Here is an 18,929-nt window from a genome sequence, read left to right as displayed (position 1 = left end):
AGAAACTAGTAATTAATGAAAATGAGTAAAATTAACTGTTAAAGGTTAGTACTATTAGTGGAGCAGCAGCACGCACAATCATGTGTGCTTACGGACTGTATCCCTTGCAGACTGTATTGATATATATTGATATATAATGTAGGAACCAGAATATTGATAACAGAAAGAAATGGGGGGAGGGAGGTTTTTTGGGTTGGTGCACTAATTGTAAGTGTATCTTGTGTTTTTTATGTTGATTTAATAAAAAAAAACACAAAAAAAACGATACAGATAATAAAAAAAACGATACCGATAATTTCCGATATTACATTTTAACGATATTATCGGACATCCCTAAGAATAATCATAGTTTTACATTCAGAAAACAATGCACATTAAATATAAACGAGCAATGAAATGTATAAATGAACATTTACCATCACGTTTACCTTTATCGAAGACTATTATTGGCAAAGAAGTCGAGGAGCTGAAAGGGAGAAGTTTGACAAAAATACTCAGTATGTAACTTTTCATATAAGTTAATATGCTGTCAATTTTAGCTCTTTCCAGAAAGCAAGGTCTGACATTTCTTTGGTGCCCATAATCAAATCAGAAGTCCACTTGGAAGCACCCAATGTGGTGAGTAAACCCAAATCAAGCTATTAAATGAACCCATCCTGGTTTTAAAATAAGGTTGTTCTGCGTGTCTAGCAGTGGATTTTTCCTTCACTAGTCAGAGATTACTTTTTTAGGGCCATAAGGTCAAGAATTGTTCTTTTGATGCTACATTTTGCATACAGGTGATGATCCCCAGTGTAGACCAGATCCACCACGCGATAGTAGAAATCATTGATTTTGTCTTGGAAGTGACCAAGGGGATTCAATGTTGGGAGGTGGAGTACAGGCAAGACAACACAGCTTCTGAAGGTCAGTCAGTCGACATTTACTTGGCTTTTCCACCCAAGCTGACCTTTTGTCATTATTCAGGGCGTGAGAAGATTGATTTCTACAGCCGAGTCGTCAAGCACGAGGATATCAAGGTTGTCATTTTTACCTTGAAGTCCACCTTAAAGTCACAAAAAGAACAAGCTGCACATCTGCTGGAGCGCTTCAAGAAGTTCAAGGAGCTCTGGGCGGAGGACAAGGAGAAGCAAATAAAGGTTTTGGGTTTATTATGTGATCTTCAGGTGTGTCACGATACAATCATACATACTTCAGTGCAGGCCCGGCCCTAACCAATCTGGCGCCCTAGGCAAGATTTTAGGTGGCGCCCTCCCACATCGGCAGTGAAGTGTATATACTCACAAGAAACCGAATAGCTTTGTCTTTGACCTTTTTTTTTTACTTAAAGAAAGCAAATTAACAATCAGAATTGTTAACAAGTAATAAATGTAAATAAATGAATACAAAAAATAAAAAATGAATATATGAAACACAATATTTTTTACATACATAAACACAAAATAAAACGTGTCAACAAGTTGCATGAAATGAATTAAAAATACAATATAAATAAGGCACTGCACAAAACAAGATATCAAACCAGTATGACTTTAACAACTATATTACAAAAAAAGGGGATCCTACAGAGTTCTCTATTTGTGCTTTTTAATATTGCATTAACTAGAATGACTTACAAATTACTGTACACCAGGGAGTACTGTAACTACCTAACGTTACATTATTATTTTCCATAACAATTTAGCCCCCTCCACAATATTAACCCGACGTTAAAACAGAACTAGCTATTTATTGATTAGGAATTGCCGAATCATGTAACATTAGCTTAGTGCTAAAGGTTACTATCACATTCTGTAACAGACAAATAATTTCATGTAGGCTAACGTTACCTACCTGCTACCTCTGTCTTTTTCTCGTTTCTCCTCTTCTTTTCTCTTTTTTCTTCCCTGGGCACCTGACAGTTTTGGCCGTTTTGACATCTTGTGTTGATTTTTTTATGTGGTGACGTCCAAAAAGAGTCATGATATGGGAAGGGAGGGGGCGCACCGTGCGGGGGGAGGCAGGGGCGTAATGTTGTAACAAATAATATTTCTATTAAATAGGCTTTACTTTGCATTTTAATTAACGTGGGATTATTTTATGTATTTAGAAATAATAGTACCAACTTCCTCCAACATTTGTGGCACTGGCGTGGCGCCCCCTGATGGACGGCGCCCTTAGCATTTGCCTATACGGCCTACGCCACGGGCCGGCCCTGCTTCAGTGTTTCCCATAAACTGCCAAGATACCTGTGGCGGTGGGGGCGTGGCTATGGGCGTGGTCACCATGACATCATCGAGTAATTTGCATAATTTACTACAATGATATGATTTTCTCTAAAAAGGCTCAAAAAATGTATACTTACTAATTAATAATAACAGTTTTGTTTTAAACGTCCATCCATCCATTTTACAATATAATTACAACACTTTATGTACATATTTATATACAGATTTGAACAATAAGTTATTCACTGAAATATATTTATTAATTGTGGTTCTTACAAAAAATATATCTTATAAAAATATAAAAGCTAAAATGTCTCTTAAAGCTCTGCCCCTTTAATTAGTGCATACTAAATAATTTAACTTTAGCCTACTACTACAACCATATTATTTACCAGCAACATAAAGTGAAACAGAGGCAGAGGTGTCCTGCCACAGTCAGTAACAAATAAACAGAAAACAGTAGTGGTGGTAGATAGACACAGAGCTTCATCAAACATCTGATCCACTGAACAAAGAGCTCCAAAAATCTTGATCCTACACTTCTCTTTTGTAAAGTAAATCTGAACAGCCGATATGGGCATCTACATCAACTATATGATTTGCCTGAGAAGCTGGACAGGACAAAAAATTAAAAAAAATTTAAAAAATTAAAAATCTATTTGTGGCGGCCTTAATTCTTTCGTGGCGGGCCGCCACAAATAAATGAATGTCTGGGAAACACTGTACTTGTATTATTTTGCATAGTGTGGAATTTTACAAAAGGTCAAACAGAGCAATGGTAGGCATGAAAACAGTGACCTATTTATTACTAACCTTCTTAAATAGACGTATGCTGTTTTTAAGCTGAAGTTGAGTGGGCATTGTTTTTTGGCAACACCTATTGGCCACATGATTCAGGAAGTTAAGCTTATGACGCCGTAAGTTGAATGATGCAGACACGTTTGTTACTGGAAACGTCCTAATACGCTTCTGCCTTGGACACTTTTCATGTATAAGTAATATGCAAGTATAATTATTTGATACTTGTTTGTGTTTACAAATGTTCTGTTTTAGACTGTAGTATTGTTCAATCAGAAACACTTATTAAGTATGTATAGCTTGTGTGCTTAGCTGTTGTGTAGCTGCTAGCTCCTTGTAGCCTGTATAGAACTGGCTGTCCAGCTTTGCTAAAGTGAACACGCTGCAGGACTTCCAGTTGCCAAACATTTATATCAGAGATTTTGGACACAATCAGATAGAATTCCCTACTTGCTTTTTGCTGATAGCGGAACAATATCCGATATCAATAGTCGATCAGGACTCCCTTATTGGTAATACAGGAAATGTGTTTGGGTTTTTATAAGTTTCAATGACACTGTTGTGTTTTTCTGAAGGCATTCATGGACAGCAAACCATCCTTGATGCAGATCAAAACTAAACTGCAGCACTACGACTTTTTTGAAAACCAAATTGAGGAAATTAAGGACGTCCTTATCGTGGGGATGATTGAACTGTCAACAGGTAAGCTGACGGCAGTGGTAAAACATTTTGCAGTAGTAAAAAAAAAACTCCCAAGTACAGAGGACCCTCACTACTGCAATGGTTTGGCAGTCAAACAGTTGGAATTTGACTTAAAGTTTTTGCCCGTGGCATTAACACCTTTTGCAAAGCTTGGCTCGTCATGGCTCTGTTATCAAAACAACTATTATTTGCCAAAATGTCGCACTGATGATAAAATGATACCCATTTGCATCATGTGAATACACTTTCAAATCAGTTTCCCATAAACTGCCAAGATACCTGTGGCGGTGGGGGCGTGGCTATGGGCGTGGTCACCATGACATCAATAATTGCATAATTTACTACAATGATATGATTTTCTCTAAAAAGGCTCAAAAAATGTATACTTACTAATTAATAACAACAGTTTTGTTTTAAACGTCCATCCATCCATTTTACAATATAATTACAACACTTTATGTACATATTTATATACAGATTTGAACAATAAGTTATTCACTGAAATATATTTATTAATTGTGGTTCTTACAAAAAATATATCTTATAAAATATAAAAGCTAAAATGTCTCATAAAGCTCTGCCCCTTTAATTAGAGCATACTAAATAATTTAACTTTAGCCTATTACTACAACCATATTATTTACCAGCAACATAAAGTGAAACAGAGGCAGAGGTGTCCTGCCACAGTCAGTAACAAATAAACAGAAAACAGTAGTGGTCAAATACAAATAAGGCAACAAGAGAAGGGGTATTTTATTTGAATTAAGCAAAATTATCTGCCAATAGAACAAGAAAATTTGGCTTGTCAAGACTTTCCAAAACAAGTAAAATTAGCTAACCTCAATGAAGCCAAAAATACCTTAAAATAAGTTTATTCTCACTAATAACAAATGCACTTTTCTTGGTAGAAAAAAAGAGACCTTTTTGCTGAATATGTTGAAAAATATTCTTAAATTAAGTAAATGCTAGTGCCATTATCTTGACATAATGATATGCGCTCGGCATCACAATTTTTTTTTTCATGCTTGAAATAAGAAATGCTTACTTTAAAAAAGTACTTTTCTACTTGTGAGTGTTGATGACACAGCTTTGCAACAGTTGATATTCTAGTTTCAAGCATGTTTTACTCAATATAGCTCATCAAATCTCAGCAACAAGCTGTAATATCTTACTGATATCATTTAGGACCAAAACACTTAAAACAAGTAAAACACTCTAATATAAAATCTGCTTAGTGAGAATAATTATCTTATTAGACAGAAAATAAGCAAATATCACCCTTATTTGAGATATTTCATCTTACTTAGATTTCACTTTTTGCAGTGTGTGTTTACCTTTTGTAAATGACTTGACAAAAATACAATTAAAAAAAGTCCAACCGTGTGTGCTTGTTGGAGGATATTGAGATGTTAACTGCTGGTACAGCTTTGCACAAGTAAACACACTGCAGGACTGCTTCATAGAAGCACATATACCGTATTTTTCGGATTATAATTCGCAGTTTTTTTCATAGTTTGGCCGGGGGTGCGATTTATACTCTGGAGTAATTTATGTGTGAAATTATTAATACATTACCGTAAAATATCAAATAATATTATTTAGCTAATTCACATAAGAGACTAGGCGTATATCAGCAATAGTCACACGCACGTCAACCAATAAAAATTTGGCGGCGGAGGGTCATGGCAGAAGTGCATTGTGGGTCATGGCAGAAGTGCATTGTAAAAAAAAAAGATTTGATTTGATTTTTATTAAGGATCCCCATTAGCTGGTTGCCTCAACAACCCACTAGTCTTCCTGGGGTCCACAATTCAATACAATTACAAGTAAAAGCATATAATTATAACTACACAATACAGAAAAAATAAAAGCATCAATCAATCAATGTTTATTTATATAGCCCTAAATCACAAGTGTCTCAAAGGGCTGTACAAGCCACAACGACATCCTCGGTACAGAGCCCACATACGCATCAATAATAATACTGACCTGTCTCCGCTCGAGATGGTCTCCTGCTGGCCTCACTATGGACTGGACTCTCACTGTTATGTGGATCCACTAGGGACTGTACTTAGAGCAGAGGTGTGGACTCGAGTCACATGACTTGGACTCGAGTCAGACTCGAGTCATGAATTTGATGACTTTAGACTCGACTTGACAAAATGTAAAGAGACTTGCAACTCGACTTAGACTTTAACATCAATGACTTGTGACTTCACTTGGACTTGAGCCTTTTGACTTGACATGACTTGCTACTTTCTCCAAAACACAAAGCTTAAAAAGTTATTTGGGAGCGCTGCATAGCTTTCATTTTGTACGTCTGTGTCTATAAGCGTGTGTGCTGCGTGTCAGCGTGTGTGCTCTCAGTACAACAGCCAATCAAATTAGTTATACGTTGTTTTCATCACACAGCATTCAGCCAATCAAATTGCAGGACAACCACCGAACAAGAGTTGTCAAACAACGCGGCAGAGAGAAACAATTATACCAAAGTTGGTTTCATTCGGGTATAAAAACTACGACTTGGTCAACAAAAAACGAATTGCGTATGCAAATCACGCAGTTGGAATATTACAGACGGAGACGCAACAACTTCCAACTTCGTTCGACATTTGAAGTTGCACAAAGAAGGGTAAGTTTTGAATGTAAGATAACGTTTATTGGCTAAGTAACATGACTTTTATTTGCTGTGTAGTTAAATAAGTGAGGCTGTAAACTCACTGCTAACGTCATAACCATAGACATGTTTTAAGGGTACGCAGCATCAAGCGCTACTGCCTACAGGCGCAGACGAGACGCGGGGCCGCCATCTTGGAGTGGTGATCCGCTCCACTCAGTGCAATTCATTTGGCAGGAGCAATGAACTGTCAGCGCATTTAATTCACTTTACCTCACTGAATACCACTGATTTTCACGCGGTTTTTTGTCATACGTGTAGCTATGATAACGGACACATGTTTTGGCAAGTTTTATTATTCATAGTTTGCTTAACAGTAATATAATATTCTTATACGCTATAAGTGACCAGACGTCCGAGATCAAAACTGGGAATATAATCCCAGAGAAGGGGGAAAAAACAGTAAGCTATTTTTAAATTGAAGAAACAATATGATTATGTTATATATACATGCGTATATCCTACATAAACAATGTATGAATACATTAGATATCTATATATCTTAGGGACCTATAGACTGTATCTCTGTTGCTGCAGCAGCAGAGAGTTTATTCTGTCTTGACACTTTGTATTGATATTTTGTATTACATTCTTCCCTTAAATGATCATGTTTACAGTGATTGTTATGTATGTATTTTTTATGTATGTCGCTTTGGATAAAAGCGTCTGCCAAATACTTAAACATATATAAACACCTGAAAGTCTTTATATCAGCTAAAACCACCAATTTGTTTCACTACATTCAGAATAAAACCAAATTCTGTCTTACCCAACAATGTTAGTATTTGAATATTGTTACTTGAAGACTTATTCCTGGTTACAATTATACTGTTAAGAAAGTATTGTCTTATATTTTGCCTAAAATGAGAATGGATCATAATCAGTGGCGGCTGGTGAATTTTGTTTTAGGTGGGGCTGAAAGTTTGTAAACCAAACCCCTATAGGGGCGTCATCCTCCCCCAGAAGATTTATTTGTGATTTTCACATACAAATATTGAAGATCTTTGCTCCTTCTCAACTCTGTGGTAATGTTATTTTCATAAAATACAACCAATAGTATGTTAATGTTTGTTTTTGCAAATGTGTTTATTCTGTAAAGGAATGAGTTAAATGTTTAAAATTGTTTAAACTATTAAAATTACTGTTAATAGTGCTATTATGAATTGCAATGTCAGCACTATTTTTTTTCTTGCAATTTCAAATGCACTTGTTTTAATAAATAAATACAGCGTTTTAAAAGCATACACAATCTGTGTAAAAATATTAGTCTGCGGTTAAAAGGACTTGAAAAGACTCGAAACTCAAAATGCAGGACTTGGGACTCGACTTGAGACTTTCCAGTCTTGACTTTGGACTTGACTCGGGACTTGCCTGTCTTGACTCGGGACTTGACTCGAGACTTGAGGGCAAAGACTTGAGACTTACTTGTGACTTGCAAAGCAATGACTTGGTCCCACCTCTGACTTAGAGGGGGGGTTACCCACATATGCGGTCCCCTCCAAGGTTTCTCATAGTCATTCACATCGACGTCCCTTATGTGGGCTCTGTGCCGAGGATGTCGTTGTGGCTTGTGCAGCCCTTTGAGACTTTTGTGATTTAGGGCTATATAAATGAACATTGATTGATTGATTGATTGATTGAATAAAAAACAAGCAAACAATTTACAGTCACAGAATAATAATTACCATATAAATATAACTACACAATATAAAACCAAATAAATCATCAACGAGCAAACTAATTTAAAAACTCAGATAAAATATTACTCTCTTTTTAAAAACCTGTTTACTTTCAATGCCGGTGAGAATTCGAGGTGTGCTTACAGACTGTATCCCTTGCAGACTGTATTGATATATATTGATATATAATGTAGGAACCAGAATATTGATAACAGAAAGAAATGGGGGGAGGGAGGTTTTTTGGGTTGGTGCACTAATTGTAAGTGTATCTTGTGTTTTTTATGTTGATTTAATTAAAAAAAACAAAAAAAAACGATACAGATAATAAAAAAACCGATACCGATAATTTCCGATATTACATTTTAACGCATTTATCGGCCGATATTATCGGACATTCCTAGTTCTTAGTGAACAACCCAGAACCAGCCTTGCTGCCCTATTCTGGACAATCTGGAGCTTACTGATCTCATCCCTCGCAGCAGACGCCCAGACTGTAGAACAATAGTCAATATGACACAAGACTAAACTCTTAACAATTCGACAAAGAAGAGGTGGATCAGCAAAAGCAGCACTTTTTCTGGAAATACCAACAGCCCTTCCCATCTTTGTAACTATATCACTGATATGATTTGACCAGGATAGAGTGCAGTCCAGCATCACTCCAAGGAGCTTGGCACTTCTGACCTGTTGAACTGTTGAAATACCTAGCCTCAAATCCAACTTTGGGTCACAAGATAACCCTTGCCTAGTCCCCAGGTGATAGATGCTACCTGCTACTACTTCCGTACCTACACTACCGTTCAAAAGTTTGGGGTTACCCAAACAATTTTGTGGAATAGCCTTCATTTCTAAGAACAAGAATAGACTGTCGAGTTTCAGATGAAAGTTCTCTTTTTCTGGCCATTTTGAGCGTTTAATTGACCCCACAAATGTGATGCTCCAGAAACTCAATCTGCTCAAAGGAAGGTCAGTTTTGTAGCTTCTGTAACGAGCTAAACTGTTTTCAGATGTGTGAACATGATTGCACAAGGGTTTTCTAATCATCAATTAGCCTTCTGAGCCAATGAGCAAACACATTGTACCATTAGAACACTGGAGTGATAGTTGCTGGAAATGGGCCTCTATACACCTATGTAGATATTGCACCAAAGACCAGACATTTTCAGCTAGAATAGTCATTTACCACATTAGCAATGTATAGAGTGTATTTCTTTCAAGTTAAGACTAGTTTAAAGTTATCTTCATTGAAAAGTACAGTGCTTTTCCTTCAAAAATAAGGACATTTCAATGTGACCCCAATCTTTTGAACGGTAGTGTATTGAAATTGATTATTTCAACATTGGCGGTAACTTATAAAAACTGAGAAGGGCTGAACAAAAATGACACCGAAAAGGAAATCATATACTGCAGGTTACAAGCTGGAAGTAGTGAAGCATGCAGCAGAAAACGGAAATAGGGCAGCAGAAAGAACATTTGGAGTAAGCGAGAAACTTGTAAGGGACTGGCGAAAAATGTCCCCAAAAAATGCGACTTATACTCTAGTGCAGGGGTCGGCAACCCGCGGCTCTAGAGTCGCATGCGGCTCTTTAGCGCCGCCCTAGTGGCTCTCTGGAGTTTTTTCAAAAATGTATGAAAAATGGAAAAAGATGAGGGGAAAAAATATATTTTTTGTTTTAATATGGTTACTGTAGGAGGACAAACATGACACAAACCTCCCTAATTGTTATAAATCACACTGTTTGTATTAAACATGCTTCACTGATTCGAGTATTTGGCGAGCGCCGTTTTGTCCTACTAATTTTGGCGGTCCTTGAACTCACCGTAGTTTGTTTACATCAGGGGTCTCAAACTCAATTGACCTGGGGGCCACTGGATGCAGAAACTGGGTGAGGCTGGGCCGCAAGAAAAGATTTCTTAAAAAAAATCTAACATGCACTTTTTAATGAATTCACCTCCTTTGAATGGCTTTCCCGCCCTAGCAACCATCTCACTCACCATGTAGCTAGCTTTGACTGCTGCATCGCTCTTTTCGCTTGCTTTCTTGACGAAATCTTGTTGCCTCAGTAGACTGGTTTTAAAATTTGCAACCCGGTTCACTCCCCTAGTATTTTGCATACTCCTCAGCATGTCTAGTTGTATAATGACGTTTCAAATTGTATTCCTTGTGCAACGCAACTTTCTCTGTATCAACTACAGAAAAGAGCTATAAGGATTATTCATAAAGTAGATTATTTAAAACACACTAACATATTATTTATTAATTCTGGTTTATTGAAACTACAGGAGCTAGTAAAGTTACAGACATTATGTGTCATGTTTAAGGCTAAAAGTAAAACATTACCAGCAAATTTACAAAAAATGTTTGTCATCACTTCTGAGAATGAAGAGCATAGAAGAAAAGGTCATTTCAAACATCAGTATTCAAGGACAACTTTAAAACAAATGTGTATATCAGTGGTGGGGGTTAAACTATGGAATTCTCTTTACAAGAGATAAAAGATTGTAAAAATATATTCCAATTGAAAAAATATATAAGGACAGAACAATGAGATCATATGGACAGCCATAACTGTTTACATTTTGCTTTATATTTATTATTTTACTTATTTTTTGCCTAGTTTTGTATTTGTTTTGTATCATCCTGTGAGGTGTATACTACTTATTTTGTTTTTTTTGTTCTTTTTGTACATCATGAAGTTTTGCACTTCTTGTGTTTTTTTGTTTGTTTTCGTTATATTTGGATGTAATTGTTTGTTTATATGATATCATTAAGTAAGACTACGTACTATGTTGAAGGGGGCAGAAAAATATAAGATTTTTCTTCATCCTGCTCCTTCTCAGGCATTGGTGTGTAAATGTATAATTTAAAAATTGAGGTATAATTGTCTATCGATCAAAGATGCACATCAATGAAGGAGATAAATAAAAATGAAATGAAATGAAATAAGACACGTCGGGGTGCCCCTGTGAAAGAAATATTGCATCAAAAATCGTCTCTGTCTGGAGCCAACGGGAGGAGGGTGGGGGGTGGAGTTTACAGTTACGGTAGCACAATTAGCCCCGAACGGGTTAACATCACCACGTCTGTATCAGCGCTGGGGTCCAGTGCACCACACTTTTGTATTGTCGCTCGCTCCTTCGGCGGAGTGCTCGTCTTCCCCGCCCGGACTGTTTACAACGGGGGCGGGAGCGAGCAGGCGGGCGAGGGAGGGAGGCAGGGAGGGAGGAAGGAAGAGCGTGTGTCATAGAAAAGCGGCAAAATGTTTCTCTGCTTGCATTACGCAAGTGACATCAATGCATACTTGCCAACCTTGAGACCTCCGAATTCGGGAGATGGGGGGGGTTGAGTTGGGCGGGGTTAGGGGTAGCGGGGGTGTTTTTGTAGCCCGGAAGAGTTAGGGCTGCAAAGGATTCTGGGTATTTGTTCTGTTGTGTTTATGTTGTGTTTAGGTGCGGATGTTCTCCCGAAATGTGTTTGTCATTCTTGTTTGGTGTGGGTTCACAGTGTGGCGCATATTTGTAACAGTGTTAAAATATAAATAAAATAAAATATGACCACCCTCAGTGTGAAATGTATGGCTGTTCCTCAAGTATGTCTTGCAATAACCTGCGTGTGTCTCTAGAAGCCTCATACAACATGTGTCTGGGCTGGCACGCTGTTAGTATGGAGAAAAAGATGACAGTGCCATCACGGCACGCCCTCGATATTGTCGAGAGCCTTATACCACAACGTGATTGGTAGATTTCTTCAGCTCCGCACACAACGCTGTCAAGCGCCATTCATTTAAAACTCGCGGGCCGCACTAACATTAAACTTTCATATTAAGGTGGGGGCCGCAAAATAACGTCTCCCGGGCCACAATTGGCCCGCGGGCCGCGTGTTTGAGACCCCTGGTTTACATGTATAACTTTCTCCGACTTTCTAGGACGTGTTTTATGCCACTTCTTTTTCTGTCTCATTTTGTCCACCAAACTGTTAACGTTGTGCGTGAAGGCACAGAGGTGAGTTTTGTTGACGTTATTGACTTGTGTGGAGTGCTAATCAGACATATTTGGTCACTGCATTAATGCTAGCTAATCGATGCTAACATGCTATTTAGGCTAGCTCAGGGGTCGGCAACCCAAAATGTTTAAAGAGCCATATTGGACCAAAAATACAAAAACAAATCTGTCTGGAGCCGCAAAAAATTCAAAGCCATATTACATACAGATAGTGTGTCATGAGATATAAATTGAATTAAGAGGACTTAAAGGAAACTAAATGACCTCAAATATAGCTACAAATGAGGCATAATGATGCAATATGTACATATAGCTAGCCTAAATAGCATGTTAGCATCGATTAGCTTGCAGTCATGCAGTGACCAAATATGTCTGATTAGCACTCCACACAAGTCAATAACATCAACAAAACTCACCTTTGTGCATTCATGCACAACGTTCAAAGTTTGGTGGACAAAATGAGACAGAAAAATAAGTGGCATAAAACACGTCCTAGAAAGTCGGAGAAAGTTATACATGTAAACAAACTACGGTGAGTTCAAGGACCGCCAAAATTAGTAGGACAAAACGGCGCTCGCCAAATACTCGAATCAGTGAAGCTACAGAAACCGTATTAAAACAAACAAAAAAAAAAATTTCCCCTCATCTTTTTCCATTTTTCATACATTTTTGAAAAAGCTTCAGAGAGCCACTAGGGCGGCGCTAAAGAGCCGCGGGTTGCCGACCCCTGCTCTGGTGCGACATATGTTTTTTTCCTTCTTTATTATGCATTTTCGGCCGGTGCGACTTATACTCTGGCGCGCCTTATACTCGGAAAAATACGGTAATCCACAACTTGTTTCTTTGCTGATATCAGACCGGGACACCCGTACATTCAGGTGGAACTTTTGCATTTGAATTGTGGCCGACGTGGCGCTCCTCTCGTCTGCAGATGCGTTAAAGACCTCCCTCAAAGAGGAGGCCAAGGCTTGGAAGTGTGAACTGTGCAAATGCCTGAGGAAGGAGTGCAGGAGGAACATCATAACCATCAGCTTGCACACGCACAAAAGCTTCACGCAACTCGTGCATCCTGTGGTCAATCTGGACGACGTGCGCTGTTCCATGAAGACGCTGAGCGATCTCCGGGATTCGGAAATCAACACCGACATCACGCTCATTTCCACTCAGGTATGAACATGGTTTGTGTTGTTGTTTGCCCCCACGCTGGATTGTGCCGTGAACCGTTTCGCTGTTGCAGGACGCCTACGAAGTTCTGATCCTTTACGAGGCTGAAATGACTGAGAAGGAGCCAGGAGAGGTGTTCGGGTTGAGCCGCTTCTTCACAAGACTTTTGACTAAAGCTGTTAGTATTGTTCATTTGATCACCAATGACATCCCAGAGTTGCTTTTCCGAAAAGATAACAACGCTCACTATTGATGGACTCTTTCAATTTCTTTTGACTACCAGTTGTCCGTTCAGAACCAGCTGTTCTCTATGCAGCCCACTCTCAAGCAAAGCCTCATGGAGCGCGTGGCCGTTTTTGAAAACGACGTGGGCTCTTTTATGGATGACTATGATGTGGTAAGCTTCATCCTTCTCTGTCCATGTCGTCTTAGATCAGGGGTCACCAACGCGGTGCCCGCGGGCACCAGGTAGCCCGTAAGGACCAGATGAGTAGCCCGCTGGCCTGTTCTAAAAATAGCTCAAATAGCAGCACTTACCAGTGAGCTGCCTCTATTTTTTAAATTGTATTTATTTACTAGCAAGCTGGTCTCGCTTTGCCCGACATTTTTAATTCTAAGAGAGACAAAACTCAAATAGAATTTGAAAATCCAAGAAAATATTTTAAAGACTTGGTCTTCACTTGTTTAAATAAATTCATTAATTTTTTTACTTTGCTTCTTATAACTTTCAGAAAGACAATTTTAGAGAAAAAATACAACCTTAAAAATTATTTTAGGATTTTTAAACACATATACCTTTTTACCTTTTAAATTCCTTCCTCTTCTTTCCTGACAATTTAAATCAATGTTCAAGTAAAAAATAGTTTTTTTATTGTAAAGAATAATAAATACATTTTAATTTAATTCTTCATTTTAGCTTCTGTTTTTTCGACGAAGAATATTTGTGAAATATTTCTTCAAACTTATTATGATTAAAATTAAAAAAAATTATTCTGGCAAATCTACAAAATCTGTAGAATCAAATTTAAATCTTATTTCAAAGTCTTTTGAATTTCTTTTAAAAATGTTGTTCTGGAAAATCTAGAAGAAATAATGATTTGTCTTTGTTAGAAATATAGCTTGGTCCAATTTGTTATATATTCTAACAAAGTGTAGATTGGATTTTAACCTATTTAAAACATGTCATCAAAATTCTAAAATTAATCTTAATCAGGAAAAATTACTAATGATGTTACATAAATTATTTTTTTAAGTTTTTCTCTTCTTTTTTTCGGTTGAATTTTGAATTTTAAAGAGTCGAAATTGAAGATAAACTATGTTTCAAAATTTAATTTTCATTTTTTTCATGTTTTCTCCTCTTTTAAACCGTTCAATTAAGTGTAAATATCATTAATTATTAATAATAACATAGAGTTAAAGGTAACTTGAGCAAATTGGCTATTTCTGGCAATTTATTTGAGTGTGTATCAAACTGGTAGCCCTTCGCATTAATCAGTACCCAAGGAGTAGCTCTTGGTTTCAAAAAGGTTGGTGACCCCTGTCTTAGATGAATCTCCACACTTCATCTCGTGTTACAGGAAGGCCCCATGGGTGAGGGAATTGCACCCAAAGAGGCCAGTCGCAGACTCCAGTGCTTCCAGGTACAAATATTCATAACTCATCTGATGGACTAGACTAGTGGCTGCCTATCGATATTCTCATTCATCAAGGTCAATGACTTAAATTATCTTATCTATGAGCATGAACTGATGAAGCCTGCTCAGACGAGAAGGGAAACGTCATCTAAAACAAACTGAGCAGTCCAGTTGCGTTCGATTGAATGCCCTGAGAGTGGAACAGTGTTTTTTAAATGGTGGTACTTGAAGGCACTGTTTGAGTATTAAAAAAATAATTATATATACACTACCGTTCAAAAGTTTGGGGTCACATTGAAATGTCCTTATTTTTGAAGGAAAAGCACTGTACTTTTCAATGAAGATAACTTTAAACTAGTCTTGACTTTAAAGAAATACACTCTATACATTGCTAATGTGGTAAATGACTATTCTAGCTGCAAATGTCTGGTTTTTGGTGCAATATCTACATAGGTATATAGAGGCCCATTTCCAGCAACTATCACTCCAGTGTTCTAATGGTACAATGTGTTTGCTCATTGGCTCAGAAGGCTAATTGATGATTAGAAAACCCTTGTGCAATCATGTTCACACATCTGAAAACAGTTTAGCTCGTTACAGAAGCTACAAAACGGACCTTCCTTAGAGCAGATTGAGTTTCTGGAGCATCACATTTGTGGGGTCAATGAAACGCTCAAAATGGCCAGAAAAAAGAGAACTTTCATCTGAAACTCGACAGTCTATTCTTGTTCTTAGAAATGAAGGCTATTCCACAAAATTGTTTGGGTGACCCCAAACTTTTGAACGGTAGTGTATATATATTTTTGGTTTAAGCATTAGACACCTTTTTTACCTGCACACTGCCTCCCGCTGTTTCCGACATCTACAAAGCAATTAGCTACCAGCTGCCACCTACTGATATGGAAGTGTATTTTAACCCAAATAGGTGAAATTACATAATCTCCCACCGGACCAAAAGCAGATTGAAGATGTCAGCAAACTCGCTGGTACCTGTGAGCGAGTTAGGGGTTAATATTATATGACTGTCAGAGAGACTTCTTAGACTCAATTATGTGTACACTTTGGCATATGCTTTGTGCAATTTATCTTGTGCAAAATTAAATCCGAAAAGATCATCTTGCCAGTTTATTCCAGGTCATTGTAGCAGTATTTTTATATGAAGATTTTTATTTGCTTAAAGGCCTACTGAAATGAATTTTTTTTATTTAAATGGGAATAGCAGATCCATTCTATGTGTCATACTTGATCATTTCGCGATATTGCCATATTTTTGCTGAAAGGATTTAGTATAGAACAACGACGATAAAGATTGCAACTTTTGGTATCTGAGAAAAAAAGGCTTGCCCCTACCGGAAGTAGCGTGACGTAGTCAGTTGAACATATACGCAAAGTTCCCTATTGTTTACAATGATGGCCGCATGAAGTGAGAGAGATTCGGACCGAGAAAGCGACAATTTCCCCATTAATTTGAGCGAGGATGAAAGATTTGTGGATGAGGAAAGTGCAAGTGAAGGACTAGTGGGGAGTTGAAGCTATTCAGATAGGGAAGATGCTGTGAGAGCCGGGGGTGACCTGATATTCAGCTAGGAATGACTACAACAGTAAATAAACACAAGACATATATATACTCTATTAGCCACAACACAACCAGGCTTATATTTAATATGCCACAAATTAATCCTGCATAAAAACACCTGCGTGTTTGTTATGCTAGCTCCTAGCTCCTCTGCTAGCTCCTAGCTCCATAGAACACGCCAATACAATTCAAACACCTGATCAACACACACAATCACTCAGCCCAAAAGACCGTTCACCTAACCCAAGGTTCATAAAGCTTATATATTTTTAAAAAGTTACGTACGTGACGCGCACGTACGGTACGGTACATGTTATGCTAGCTCCTAGCTCCTATGCTAGCTCCTAGCTCCATAGAACACGCCAATACAATTCAAACACCTGATCAACACACACAATCACTCAGCCCAAAAGACCGTTCACCTAACCCAAGGTTCATAAAGCTTATATATTTTTAAAAAGTTACGTATATACGCAAAAAAAAGTTGCGCACATACGGTCAAGCGATCAAATGTTTAGAAGCCAAAGCTGCATACTCACAGTAGCACGTCTGCGTCTTTGTCATCCAAATCAAAGTAATCCTGGTAAGAGTCTGTGTTGTCCCAGTTCTCTACAGGCGTCTGTGTATCGAAGTCAAAAGTCCTCCTGGTTAGAGTCTCTGTTATCCGAGTTCTTCCATCTTGACTGCATCTTTCGGGAATGTAAACAAAGAAGCGCCGGCTGTGTACTGTTGTGGCTGACTACGTTCGAAAAATACGTCCATTTCGCACCGACAACTTTCTTCTTTGCTTGCTCAGCTTCCTTCTCCATAATGCAATGAACATGATTGAAACAGATTCACGAACACAGATGTCCAGAATACTGTGGAATTATGAAATGAAAACAGAGCTTTTTCGTATTGGCTTCAATGTGGAAGGCATACCCGTGTTCCCCGGTCTACGTCACGCGCATACGTCATCCTCAGAGGCGTTTCGAACCGGAAGTTTAGCGGCAAATTTAAAATGTCACTTTATAAGTTAACCCGGCCGTATTGACATGTGTTATAATGTTAAGATTTCATCATTGATATATAAACTATCAGACTGCGTGGTCGCTAGTAGTGGCTTTCAGTAGGCCTTTAATTTATTATGCTCATTTTAACCCCTCAACACTTTCATGTGATTACATATTCTTGTAATTCTTGTATTTTGTTGTTTTTATTTTTTAGGAATGTTAAACCTTTTGTGTTGTCATTTTCGATCCCCCCGCAGTCCAGGTTTGCTGAGCTGTGGAGAAATTTTACCACTTACAATTCTGGCGAGCAGCTTCTGGGCCTGCCCGTCTCAAACTATGACTGTCTTCACAATAAAAAGTACACAGTCTGGCCTACACTTTTTAAAGTGTTTTAAAACAAAAAGGATTGTGGTAACGCCTTCCTTCTGCTTACCACCGCTGTTAGGAAAGAGCTGGATCTGCTCCAGAAGCTCTACGGCCTCTATGACACTGTGATGAGCAACATCAGCAACCACTCCAAGCTCTTGTGGACAGAAGTGGATATTGAGAAGATCAATAATGAACTTATGGACTTTCAGAACAGGTCAGTGTTGTATTCCTACTTTTGATATGTAGAATAGAAAGTGAACCGTGTTCTATTCTCCTCACTTATATTGTTAGCCAGCTAGCAATGTCAAAGTTTGCACAGTTATTTGTTGCTGGGCAGAGTTTGTAGGTCACCCATTCTTTTACGCCCCCAAGAACTGTTCAGTATTTGGCTTATCCAATCCAATCCAATCCACTTTATTTATATAGCACATTTAGACAACAAGAATGTTTCCAAAGTGCTGCACAGCCATGTTAAAAACAATATTAAAAACAATATTATGCTACACCAATGACTGAATAAAAACAAAGAATAAGTGAATAGAAAACCAATACAAAAACAATATAAAAAATAAATACCGTAATTTCCGGACTATAAGCCGCACCTGACTATAAGCCGCACCAGCTAAATTTAGGGGAAAATACAGATTGCTCCATATATAAGCCGCACCCGACTATAAGCCGCAGGGTTTTGATGTGTAATTAGCGTAGTATATAGGGGTTCCTGCTACCACGGAGGGGATTGTCGGGACAGAGATGACTGTTTGGGAACGCAAAGCGTCCCATTTATTAACAATAAATCTTTCAATCATTCAATCAAACTTTCCCATCTTTGACATGGCGAACAGCATTCGTGCAGAGGACAAATAATACAACGGTGCGAAGTAATACAAAGTGCTCGCCTGTATGTTATCAAAATAAGCAGCCTACCGGTATATGAAAAGTCAGTCTTTAATCATTGTGTCATCGTCTTCCTCCTGCGTACTAAAACCACCGAAATCCTCTTCGTCGATGTCGGAGAAGAACAGGCCGTATATAAGCCGCACCCTTGTATAAGCCGCAGGGACCAGAACGAGGGGGAAAAGTAGCGGCTTATAGTCCGGGAATTACGGTATGATTAAAAACGATTTTA

General features: G+C 38.1%; 1 protein-coding gene across 1 annotated transcript in view; it reads left to right on the top strand.

The window, feature by feature from the left end:
- LOC133631538 (dynein axonemal heavy chain 8-like) overlaps positions 1–18,929 on the top strand; it is a 200,699-nt gene that overhangs the window by 59,573 nt on the left and 122,197 nt on the right. Inside the window, exons 24-33 of the mRNA XM_062023834.1 lie at positions 540–618; positions 780–906; positions 967–1,139; positions 3,581–3,707; positions 12,997–13,232; positions 13,303–13,407; positions 13,513–13,626; positions 14,807–14,869; positions 17,689–17,789; positions 17,877–18,014. Coding sequence (XP_061879818.1) covers positions 540–618; positions 780–906; positions 967–1,139; positions 3,581–3,707; positions 12,997–13,232; positions 13,303–13,407; positions 13,513–13,626; positions 14,807–14,869; positions 17,689–17,789; positions 17,877–18,014 — 1,263 coding nt within the window. The remainder of the gene's footprint in view (positions 1–539; positions 619–779; positions 907–966; positions 1,140–3,580; positions 3,708–12,996; positions 13,233–13,302; positions 13,408–13,512; positions 13,627–14,806; positions 14,870–17,688; positions 17,790–17,876; positions 18,015–18,929) is intronic.

This window comes from Entelurus aequoreus, linkage group LG16 (genome assembly GCF_033978785.1).
Source record: "Entelurus aequoreus isolate RoL-2023_Sb linkage group LG16, RoL_Eaeq_v1.1, whole genome shotgun sequence".
NCBI lineage: Eukaryota > Metazoa > Chordata > Actinopteri > Syngnathiformes > Syngnathidae > Entelurus > Entelurus aequoreus.
Note: the sequence above shows the minus strand (reverse complement) of the source record. Positions and strands in the feature narration are given on the sequence as shown.